Source organism: Pseudonaja textilis, chromosome 4, assembly GCF_049901715.1.
Source record: "Pseudonaja textilis isolate UNSWEBS1 chromosome 4, rPseTex1.2, whole genome shotgun sequence".
Taxonomy (NCBI): Eukaryota; Metazoa; Chordata; class Lepidosauria; order Squamata; family Elapidae; genus Pseudonaja; species Pseudonaja textilis.
The window spans coordinates 80,417,696-80,430,461 of record NC_141993.1 but is presented as its reverse complement, the minus strand read 5'-3'; the positions used below and the strand labels follow the sequence as shown (position 1 = coordinate 80,430,461).

Genomic DNA, 12,766 nt, shown 5'->3' with positions numbered 1-12,766 from the left:
CACCACAGGTGCCTCTGACATGAGTGACATCAAGTTGGCCACACCCATCCTGGACATGCCCACCCCAGCCCCCTGAGGTCAAACACAGCCTTGATGTGGCCCTTAATGAAATCTAGTTTGACATCCCTGTCAATGTTTCATTACCCAAACTAGGTTACATCATCAGCACTGGAATGGGTGCCTGGAAACTGAAAATTAGCACAGAATTAATAAGGATGATGGATCATTGATGATGATGATGATGATGATGATGATATCCATTCAGTTGTGTCCAACTCTTGTTGATTAGATGAGCCAGGTCTCTCCACATCTTCTAATCTTGCACTACTTTTTTGAGTTGTTCTATGCTCTGATTGGTTTCAGCTTTGTTGGTGAGTTCATAATTAAAAGGAGCCAACATCTTCAGAAATTTAAAATACAATTTATTGATAAGCAGTTTGTTAAAATAATACATTTTTTCAGCATATAAATCAACGCAGCATACATTATATTAAAATCATCGTGTCAGTTTATTTTCTTGGAGGAAGAAAAGTATAATTCAGGACAGAACTATTAATTACAATCAAAATTGCTGTCATTTCATTTTGTAACTTTCCAGTTCTTAATATTAGCCTGTGGGTGTGTAATAAGCATCATTGAAATATAAAATAGAAGATATAGGCTTGTTAATCAAAACATTGAATGTATAAACTTCTTCAATAGATCAGTGCTATATTCTGTTTTATAAAAATACAGAAAGTATTATTTTACCAAGAACATATTTTTTTATTCTGATCTCCAGATTCTAAAAGACACTAAGTAGTTATAAAAATCAGACTTCCATTGCACATTGCAAAATATCTTAGTTCATTAGATTCACTGTATTGAGTCTATTATTTCTATAACAAAACGGCATTTTAAACTTTAAAATGGCTTGTTTATTCACTGGAGGGCATACTATAAGACATAACACATGTCAGTATTTTATTGTAATAATTCTCTATAGAAATATATATAATGCAAATGAATCATAAGCAAGTATTACTACTCAACTTCTTCCTGTAGACTTCCATATCTTGTGAATGATTTATAGTCACATTATTCAACCCAGCATCTACCATCTGATTGCAGGTAAAATATAAGTGGTTCTCATTTATAGTAACAATCCCTTGTTCTGTGACTTTTTAAAACTTACAACAGCAAGGTTATGGTTATGACCAGCACTTGGAGTTCCAGCTGTCACAGCTTCCTTGCAGTCATGCAATTACAATATTGATGCAAACCATAGTCATGTAATTGCAATTTCCAATGTTTCTTGCTGGTTTCCCAAAAGCAAAGTCAATGGGGAAGTCAGCAGGAAATTGGAAGTCCTGTTCAAATGAGGTCCACATCTAATGACTGCAACCGAGACTGTTGGAACTGCCATCACCAAGAGATGTCACCACATTGTTCAATAACAGCAATTCCAGTCCTATTTGCCATTGTAAAACAGAGGATTACCTGTATTAAGATCTTCATGTATTGGTACCAGTATATTTAAATGGGATAAATATTGTGAACAAACCTAGGAGCACATTTAAAATGTCAGATAAAGGGAGAAAAACGGTGTTAGCATACAGGATAAAAGGTAAATCTCTTCACAAAATTCAAATATTTCCTGTAGAGTTCAAATGAATTTTGTTTGTTATCTCTAACATCTCATTCTCACATATACCAGCAGTGAACTCAGATATTAATCTCTGATGGCTAGAAACCATAAAGAAACAAGATGTTGATATTAGGTTATTTGTGTGGACAAAGTTTCGAAGACATTGGAAAAAGGAGAGAATTTCTTCCAGGACAGTCAAAAGAGAACAAAGTATGCTCTGTGGCCTTAGGATGTTGGCACTAGAATTGGGTTTGTGGATGTGTGCCTACGTGTCTCTCTGTGTGTGCATGCATGCAGAAATGATGGAGTATCATGAAAAAATGCCCAGTTGACAAAAACATGGAAAAGATGCTTGGTCCCTAATTTTCATAAATGTCCTTCTATCTCAATTCTATACAATATTATGTTTCATTTAGTGCAACCTAGGTTGAAGCTCTTCACATAATGTGGTGCCACTCTATTGGGAAGTTAAACTGATTGTCATAGCCCTATTTATCCAAGTGGGGAAAAATAGGCATTTTTTTTGTGCGGGGGGAGATGGAATCAAAGTGGAAAAGCTTCTGGGTTTTGTGGAATTTCTGTGCTGTTAGCCCCTTTATAGAAATCACATTATGGTTAGAGGATATATGAGAATGCATCGAAGTCCATTAAGTAGATTTCTTTTGCAGCTAGGTATCTAAATAGACAAACTAGGAAAACAATGATAAGGAATAAGGACGAAAGTGATGTGCTCATAGTTTCTTGGCCACACCCATTTTACTGAAAAAAATAGTGTTATTGTGCATAAATGTTTCAAGCTGTATATCTTTCTCTCCTTGCACAAGACAAATCTTGAGACTTTCTCAGAGAACAGCATGAATTATTCCTACAGCCCACTGCAGGATACCAATTATATAGCACATGTAATGAAATTATTATGCATTTACTTTCAAGAGGTATATATGGAAAAACAACCATTTTAAATTTTATTTGTTTTCAATGTGAAGGAAAGAGAGGGACAAGCAAAAAAGCATCATTTTCTTATTGCCCTTCTAATCAAGTCCATGAAGGCAATCAACTTCTTTTGCTTGACTTCAGAAAGGTTGCAGAGGCATATAATCAGCTACCATCCATCTTTCTGATGCTTTGCCCTAACCTTAAAATGGCAGCAGAAGATGGTCTCCTAGTAGCCAGGCACTTGGAATTGTCATGTCATGGTGAGGATTAGGAATGCTAGTAATCTGATGTGTATATACAATTACAATGAAATATGGAGTATAGTAATCATTTCTTGAAACTATGGTAATAAATATCATCATCCAGTCATGGTGACTGGATGGAACTGAGCATTTACTGGCTGGATGCCCTTCCTGACACTATGTGGAGTTCACAGCAAATATTTTTATTTGCACCTAGGAGAGAAACATCTGCTGCTACCTAGGATTGAACTCTCAACCTTCCGAGTGGGAGGGAAGAGTCTTCACCACTAGGCCACCATGGCGCTATATATGTGTGTGTGTGTTTCGTTTCCTTCCTTCCTTCCTTCCTTCCTTCCTTCCTTCCTTCCTTCCTTCCTTCCTTCCTTCCTTCCTTCCTTCCTTCCTTCCTTTCTTCCCACTAGTTTTTTTTGGTTTGTTTTCTGTTTTATTAAATAAATAAAAGTACTCCAGTAATGCTCTGAAAACACAAAGGCAGGGAACAAGAGATGTCAGACTACTCAAAGCCTCAGTTTGCAACATGGACAAAGGCATATAAAACTTCCATCAAAATTATGAAAGCAGTTGCAATGTCACAGTGCCAATTTTACTGTTCCTACATGTATGCAAGTCATAAAATATATATGTTACCATCAATGTGTGAAATTAGGCATTTTACAGAATGCCTAGGAAATCTATAGAGTGCCAAAAATGGAATGTCAAAACATTCCATTAAGTCAAAACGCTTAATATTTCACACATTTCCTAGATATTCTATGGAAAGCCAAAAGGCAAACTGATAAAGTATAAAATACTCCTGCTGAAATGCTGTTCTAGCCTTCCTTGTTGTAATAAGTAAGTCAATACTGGTCTTTTTCTCTTGGTTTTTTTTTTCCAGTAAGTCCTGTATGTCAGCTTCCTTGCATTTATTCTTTCATTTTTATTAATGTATTTTCAATAAAGAAAAAGGATCTGACCCTAACAAAGGGAGGGTCATCCTAGTCCAAGGGTCTTCAGATTTGGAAAGTTTAAGACTTGTGGACTTCAACTTCCAAAATTCCTGAGCTAATATGACTGGAGGAGGAATTCTAGGAGTTGAGGTCCACAAATCTTAAAGCTGTCAAGTTTGATGACCCCCTGCTCCAGACCTTTTCATGACTTTGTTTTCATACTTTGCCTAAATAGTTCTTGTCATTATGCACAATGTCTAGGTATTTCATTTTATAATGTCTTTCAAGAAGAGACTGGACTGCCATCTGTCAGAAATGATGTAGGGTCTCCTGTTTGGGTGGGTGGGTTGGAATGATTTACAAGAATCCTTCCAACTCTGTTAATCTGTTAATACAATGCCTAGGGCAAGTGAATATTAAAATAACCTAGACATATCATACTTTACCTAAAAACATCACACATTCTATAGATTTCCTGGGCATTCTATACAATGCCAGCTTTCCACATATTGCCAGTAACATATACAAAAGTGGCAAAACTTGCTTAATCCCCCTCCCAATGAAAAAAGGAGCAGTCAAATGAGATGAAACCAACTAAGAGTTGATGACCTGCAGAAACAACCTATAATATTTGTCCCAAGCCCAAGAGAGGGAAAATGGGGTTATCTGATTGTGCACACTGTCAACTCGCAGTGCTATGGACTGTACAAGGTCATCATCATTTTCTCACTTTTCAACAAGATATCTTGGAGAGCAATGCCAAGGTAAATTCAAACATTGATACTCATTTTTTAGTCTCGGAAGGCTGTAAACATATAGCACACATCTTGCTTCTGTAGGATATGCCAATTCTTTGTGGCACAGTTAAGGCCAAGCTACAAGCGATTGCAAGTGCTCATATTTAAAAGTACACTTCAACTAAGTTTGTAGAAATGACACAGAGACCTTTTGGATATGACAAAGGATAATTTTCTTTGCCACGCTGTTTTCCTGCTACCTCCTAAACACCCTCCTGGTAACTCCCATTGTCCCTAAAATGGCTGTTTACTGCAAAAAGCTGTCTTTGAGGGGAAAGAACATGTGAGAAACATTTTAGCCAAGAAATAAAAGGAGGGGAAAAGATTCATTCCCTTTCTCTGGGTTTTGATTTGCAACATTTTCTCCTCATACAAATCCTTTTTTTGGGGGAAAGGAGACAGAAAGTGGAAGGACTATGCCAACCAGCTCCTAATGTAGTTTAAGCAGTTTCCCTTAAATCCTGATTTGTACTTGACTTGAAGGTTTTGAATAGAGAAGTAAACTCTAAGGCTCTAACAATAGTTTCTATATCCATGGAAGTTGTGACATCCAATCTACTTCTTTACATAATACTGAAGCAGCAAAGTTTAACACAAAAAACATGTCAAAAGCTACTCCTTTCTATCCCTTTCAGAGACCTAGCTTTGTAAAACCTTTTGTGTTTTCAAAGAAGTAGAGCGAACTACTTTAAATCAATTGGTGATTCTGATAGGACATTTATTGCACCTTTGGAATACTTTTACAAAAATTTCATTCTACTCCTTCCACTTAGTGTCTTGAATTCTCTACAGTAACTATATAATAAAGAGACAATAAAGGAAATAATTCCATTGCATTATATGGCGTGTACTTTAAAGTCAGAAAAAAAAAAAAAGAAATAGGAAATACTATCATCTTTCATTTTTGCTAATCAGGAGAGGATCACATTATAGACCCTACAAGATAGCCTCATCCCAGTAAGATTTGAAGATAATATACAATTTAAAGTGGCGAACCTTCCACTCTTCCACTCTACTTTAGGATTATCATATAAAATAATCCTAGTGAAGCAGCCTTGGTGGTACAGTGATTAGAGCACAGTATTGCAGAGTGAGTCTGCTGACTGCCAGGAGTTCAATTCTGACTGGCTTGAAGTTGACTCAGCCTTCCATCCTTCTGAGGTTGGTAAAATGAGGACCTGTATTATTGAGGGCAATAAACTGACTTTGTAAACTGCTTAGAGAGGGCTGTAAAGCATTGTGAAGCTGAGTATAAGTCTAAGTGTTATTGCTACCTGCCATAGCCTTTGTGATGTTGGCTGGGAGGCCTAGATGAGAATACACTAAGCTTTTAAGCTGAAACTGCATCACCCATTTCCTTGCATATTTTGTATATTGTGTAGTGCCGAGCCACACACTATGCATAACATGTAGCACTGTATTGCAATATATTGAACTCATTCCTCATGCAGAAGAGAATGTGGGGCATGCATTTTTGGATGCCCCTTTGTATCACTCACCCCCACTCCCCTGGGGTATTTGGGTAATCCTATACAATTGCACCAAAATTTAACAATCTTTCCTGGAGAGTATAAGAAATGTAAATGGCAACTACACTCAACTATCCAAAGTATGGCCACTGCTACTTGCTTCCACCCCAATGTTGTTTTTACTTAGGCTCACCAATGAAGGTGTGCCCTTAGAAGTAACTCAAGCTGAAATTGAAGATACTCATCCCTCAGTAAATATATACAGAATTGCACAACAAATTTGCTGGTAAGCATGATGGCCACACTGCCAAGTTTGGACTATGCATGTTAAAGCACACTAAGTCATCTAAAACCTCTACAAAATTTATGCAGGTAAGTAGTCATTAATCCTTCTCCTTGTTATTATTTCTAGTTTTCATATTTTCCTTTGCCCTGTGTATGATACTTATAAGTAAAAAATATCTCTGTTTAGTCAAACTCTTCTGATTACATGGATGCAGCCAATCATTTTTAAAATACCTAAATAGCTTTTCCAGGATTTCTCTCTTTTTCTCTCTCTAAGCTCCCATTCTAGTTCTAGATTCTTTGATAGTTTCCCATTCAACTACTTTGCAAGAGCCCAATCAGCTTTTTTTGAGATCTAAGTCAGCTAGAGACTTAATCCATAGAGTCCAAAGTTAAAGGCCCCTGAGGTCACCTAATCATCAAACCCTCATATCAATAGAAGTCAAGTTGAACTGGATTTTTTAGAGGAAAATATATCATTCAGACTCATTTAAATGCATAATCAACATCTCAGGAAATCAAGAAATCAGAAGAAATTAAAAGACAATTAGGAAGAGTAATAAGTTCAACATCTAAGGTGTAAGCTTTGTCCAGAATAGAAATATTTTTATAGTACAACCTTACATATGTCTACTCCATACAAATTCCCCGTGACAAGGATATGTACATAAACTTAATGAAAATCCCTCTTAAAAGCAAAGTTCTACAAATATGGGATCATTGTAGGGAAGATCCTATTTCACAGATGGACACATTGGACTTCAAGATCTATACCACTTTATCCATGCAAACAATGACTCCACAACCCCAAACAATGAACCACCTGCATACAGAGACAACTGGTCTACCATTGCTAGGTCAAAATCACCATATTAACCATCTTGCAGATTTTCACCTTCCTGGGGGTGACCATGAGTGATAGCCAGTAGCTCCATAAATCCTGTTTTCACAGGCAGATATGAAATATGTTACTTATGCTTTGTCCTGAATCATAACGGAAAGATCAGCACTGATCCCACAGACCAAATCCAGCCACTTGGACATCAGTACTGATTAAAAAAACAACCACAAAACCCCAAACCAAAACAAAATGTATTGGTCAAGGCCAGGGTTATAGTTATAAAAAAAGTCAGCTTTGGTCATTGCAACAACGTGATTTAATAAAACAGTGTGCCTGTTGTTTTTTTTATGTGCAGTAAAACATAGCTCAGCAATAAATAATTAGGCACTGGAAATACTCAGAATCTTACATTTGGTTAAGTTAATCAAAGTGCTAACTGCAAGAATGCAAACTAGGCCAAGAAAGGATTAAGATATAATTTGAGGTTTGTAGGTCATGGCTAGAGGAACAGACCAATTTCAGATGTAATTTCTTTGGCCTATTGTTTTTAAAAAGTATCTTGCATAAAAGTCCATTACATACCTATCCTGACTTATTCTCTCACCTATTAATGCATAATGGTGAAACACAATCAGTGAATTAAAGCCAAATTAATTGTAATTAATTTGCAAACATTTATAAAAAGGGAACTGTAATGCCTCCTTTCTTGAGGTCTGTGTTTGCTTCCTGCATGGATCAATAAAGCAATTTATGCTTCAGTGAAGGTTTGCTCGTCCCTTGCTTAAACAGAGTCACCTATGATGGGTGATTAAATAGGTAGGTGGACAGATATGCCTTTTTCTTATGTTTTAGAATGAAGAGAGAGGAAAAAAGATCTTATAGTTGTTTTTATTACAAATTAACAGAGTTGGAAGGCAATTTAGTCCAACCCCCGCCCGAGCAGGAGACCCTACACCATTTCTGACAAATGGCAGTCCAATCTCGTCTTGAAAGTCTCAAGAGATGAAGCTCCCAAAACTTCTGAAGGCAAGCTGTTCCAGTGGTTGATTGTTCTCACTGTCAGAAAGTTTCTCCTTATTTCCATAAAAAATTTTCAGGTTAAACAGTTTATGACTCTAAACATTAGATTTTAAGTTTTTCCCTTAAATTATTCAAAACAATTTACAATCTATCATGAATTTAGTGGCCAAATGACAATTCTCTGGTATACTTATTACTTGTCTGATTTGATTGTAGTATATGTTTTTTTATGATTCCCTCTGAAATAGGCACTATAAATCATGTTAGCTTATTTATTATAATTTCATTTTCATACACTTTAAACACACAAATATATAAGCTATTAAGTTTCCTCGTTGTTAGAACTATTCACTACTGCGTTCATTTTACTAGATACTGGCATATGACCTATGACAAAGCAATAAAGAATGCCTCAGGAATCTGGATGAACTGCTGAAGTATTATTTTAAGAGAAATTTGAATCTATATTTGAGTCAATACCAACATGAAATCAAATGACGTTGCCTAATATGATTTAGTTGAATCCTGCTATATTGATGTCACCCCAATAGCCTCAGAAGAGATTTCATTCAAAGCATGCAAGCTGGAGGATGCTTACTTAGCTGAAAATATCATTGAAATCAATGGAAATTTTTCAATACCCATGGTTATGAATTGTGCTCAAAAGCAAAGGGAAAGCTACGCAATTCTTTTCTGAATTAAGTGCACCATTTGATGTATACCGTATGTAGCATGGGGAAGAGCAGGACAAAAAAATAAGTTAACTTCATTTCATTTATATTTAAATTGAGCTTCCTAGTCAGAATTCTGGAGGATCCTATCTCACCAAAAATGAATCAGAAGACAATTTCCTTTAAATTATATTACAAAGAATGAGGCGTTTCTGAGTGATTTTCTGCCCCCACCCCCACCCCCGGTCCTTCCTTCCCCTTCTCTCTTGCACACACGTTGTCACATTTATCTCTTTTGCTACTTTTCCAGGATGATTGAACAGAAGTCTCTAGAAAACTTGTTTCCCCATCAAAATAAATCACAGGTGTAGTTCATGGCAAGTTAAGGGATGCTTTCTGGGGATAGCCTACATGTGACCATGCTATGGGTTCATGCAATTTTTCATTAAACTTAATGCAACTTAATCTCATTTGCTCTGGATCTGAAGGAGAAAAAACGGAATATTTTCCTTTCAAATCCAGGCAGCCGCATAAACCTAATGCTTCACTCTGAATTAATAAAGGCATTGGAATGCAATATTACTTGTCACACAATAAAGAGAGTTTTCTTCTGCTTTCAGGATATGCATAGTTAAGGCTATGGCTTTGATGGGAAAGCATATGTCTTGATGTCTATGTGACTCTGGTTTCAGAAACAGCATGGGAAGAGCTACAATATTTTCAGTATTTGAATACCTTGATTCTTTTTACCCATTCCTTAATTTTTTCTTGGAGAGTTTCAGCAAAAAGCTGTCAAGACACATTTTTTATTCCAGTTTCCTGATCTATGCGACTTATTTTTCATCTATAGTTGTCTAGGATATCTCATGGGGACATGGTTCTCAACCTGTGGTCCGCAAAACCCTGGGAGGCCGCAACGTTATCACCAGAGGTCCATGAATATTTGATACAATCTAGTGCTTTAAATCTTGAGTTAAATCTTGATGGTCCCTGACCATGGTCCATGGCCACAAAAGGTATTTAAAGGGAGTATATAGTGAAGGAAAAGTTAAGAACCAGGCACAGTTCTATCTGGGTGTAGTTAGGGATTATTGCCTCTTTCACAATGGTTGGTCTCTAATTTTCTTTCAGACCTGTATATGATATTATGAACATTGTGCATAAATAATAAGAAAGATTAACTTCTTTTGTTTCCTGTAGGACAAGGGTGTCAAACTCAAGGCCCGGGGGTTGCTTAGATCTCACCCATGGGGCCACCCTGGAAACAACAAAGGACTGGCCCACGGTGACTCTGCCAGCAAAAACAGAACTTGGAAGCCTGTTTTTGCTGGCAGAGAGCTCGGGCCACCACAGGTGCCCCCAACACGAGTGATGTCATGTTGGCCATGCCCACCCCAGCCCCCCAAGGTCAAACACAACCCTGATGCGGCCTCAATGATATCAAGTTTGACATTCCTACTATAGGATAACACCACTGACATTTCATTTTTCATTCTATTCAGTCATGAGTCTTCTGCAGCAGGTCCAGTTCAATTAAAGTTCACTTGTGAATCAACCATCAGGTGTTGGTGAATCAGGTGTTCTATGAATTCTTAAAACATCCATGATCAACCACATATTATCAGATTTCATGGCTGCTGTTCACAAATGGCTCCTGTTGAATAGAAATAGCCAGTGCCACATATAGATAAGATATTTTTGAATGAATGTTTCACAAATGGTTTTTGCTGAGGAATGGCAACGTTAGGCAAATGCTAGTCAATGCACTTGCATATTGGCCTTATATTTAAAAATATAAATAGTATTTACAAAAAGCAGCCACATGTGACCAATGATTGCAAATAAGGGAACAGATGGAAGCTCAGGTATTCCATATAGGACATGAATGGAAATGGGAAGGATTATTTCAATGTGTTTTCTGTGTGCAATTAGAAATGCAGTAGGAAGGAAAGATAAAAGCGCATTAATTTCTTCTTGAAGCTTTGATCAACTGTGGAATTATTTTCTAGTTATCCAATTTCAAATCTTCCTCATTTAGTTCTTGATCTATCAACACATATACAGCTATCCATATGCACATATTCCAAAAATAGAAATACGCAATAAACTCTCAACAGTGCAAAAGGCTGCTTTAGCATTATCTAGGGATACAATAAAATACCTTGAAACAAATGTCTATGGAGATTCTTGGTCATCCAAGTCATGGTTGTCCCAAAGGTGCTTTTTCAAGAAGCACCTGGACTTGCCTCTTAAAAAAAAAACACCTTTGGGACTATCTTGAAATAAGGATTCCTTTTTTTAAAAAAATTGAGAAACCAAAGAAAGATTTCAACCCTATATAATTTCAAGTGTGATCCCAAGTCTTCTTCTGGAAAATGTAAACAAGGTTCTTAGTGGCGTGTGTGCAGATGCCAAAAAGCCAAGTTCATCATTGGTTTCCCATTGAGGTCACCTCAAAGACCTCAAGTCCTGCTTTGAAACAAACCTGAGCTGATTTGAAACTGTTGAACACTTCTGACAAGATAGCTTGTAGAGTCTCATTTGACTGATGTAACTTCCAGTGCTCCGCTGCCTCCAGGAGTACTGAAAATTGGTGTGTCCTGTCATCAAGTCGATAAAGGATGTTTCTAGGGGGAAAAAAACAACCAAGAAAAAGAGTAAATGATTGCCTTAAGCGGATGAAAACAGATATATAAAGATTCACCTGAATTCATCAGTGATGCTGTCAGGTGGTAGCCATTGTTTCCAAATTACAAACATTGTCTACTGAGCCTGGCATGTAGTAATACTAAGCCTTGGCAAGCTCAGAAATGGAATGGGTACATTTTTTTTTCTGATTTCCCAGAAATTTGCTCATCTGTGATTCTGAGAGTCTAATTTTACAAGCATCATCCAGAAGGATGGCCTATAAATCACAACATAAGTTTATGACATTCCTTTTGTTTTGTCCTTCAGAAGAGTCTTCCGAAGAGTCTACTCTTCACTAGGATGTCTTTTTGCCCTTTGTACAATTTTACTACACTGTTTCAGAGTAATTCAGCAATTTTTTTTAAAAAAATATTGCCCCCTTCAAGAAGAAACACATGACTAGGACAGTACAACACCTATATTTTCCATAATGGGGTCATCTAAAATTTTTGCATGTGTTTTAACATTTTACCTATAGTTGTTTGTTTCATAACTATTGACATATTTTGCTTTTCAGATTTTTTAATTCATGCAGAGGAGAAATCTGTAATCAGTAATTTCACACAATAAGACATAAATATTCCAATGATCCATGCAAACTGCAAACTTTCATACAACATAAACTGATGTGTCTCATCCTTTGTTTTGCTCAACAAACAGAGCATTGTAGTTTGGCTACTTATAGGTAGTTCTCAACTTACAACCAGGGGTGGGCCTCAAAATTTTTAGCAACAGGTTCTCTGCCCAGTTGCTGGGTGAGTGTGGCCATGGTGTGCATGGCCTAGTCAGCCACCATCCCTCCTGGGGGGGCATTTTTGCCCTTCCAGGGCTCCAGAGAATTTTCTCAAGCCTCCAGGAGGATGAAAATGGCCTCTCTGCATTCTGGAAGCCAGAAACAAGCCCATTTTCAGACTTCCTGAACTTCCAGGAGGCCTATTTTTCGCCCTCCCCTGAGCCTCCACGCATACCCTGCACTTACCTGCATCCAAAATGGGCTGCGTGGGGATTCCTGGGAGAGTCAGGGTAGGCAGGACCAGCCAGGTGTGGGATTTGGGGGTTCTCCAAACTGCACAGAATCTTAGCTAGGGGCTCTTCTGAACCCCTGCAAACCCCCAGCAGCTCACCCCTGCTTACAACCAATTGCTTAGCGACTATTTGAAATCAGGACAGACCTCCCTGGGGTTACTTACAATCCAGTTCTGAAGTTCCAATGGTTGCCGGTCGCCCATGGTCACAAGACCCC

At 37.4% G+C, this 12,766-nt stretch overlaps 1 protein-coding gene across 21 annotated transcripts in view; it reads right to left on the bottom strand.

Moving 5' to 3' along the window:
* Window positions 1–405: 405 nt before the first annotated feature.
* NAALADL2 (N-acetylated alpha-linked acidic dipeptidase like 2) overlaps window positions 406–12,766 on the bottom strand; it is a 608,345-nt gene continuing 595,984 nt past the window's right edge. For all 21 annotated transcript variants that reach the window (XM_087933480.1, XM_087933485.1, XM_087933494.1 and 18 more), the window contains one exon: window positions 406–11,462. In XM_087933480.1, coding sequence (XP_087789606.1) covers window positions 11,264–11,462 — 199 coding nt within the window. In that variant the 3' untranslated portion in view covers window positions 406–11,263. The remainder of the gene's footprint in view (window positions 11,463–12,766) is intronic.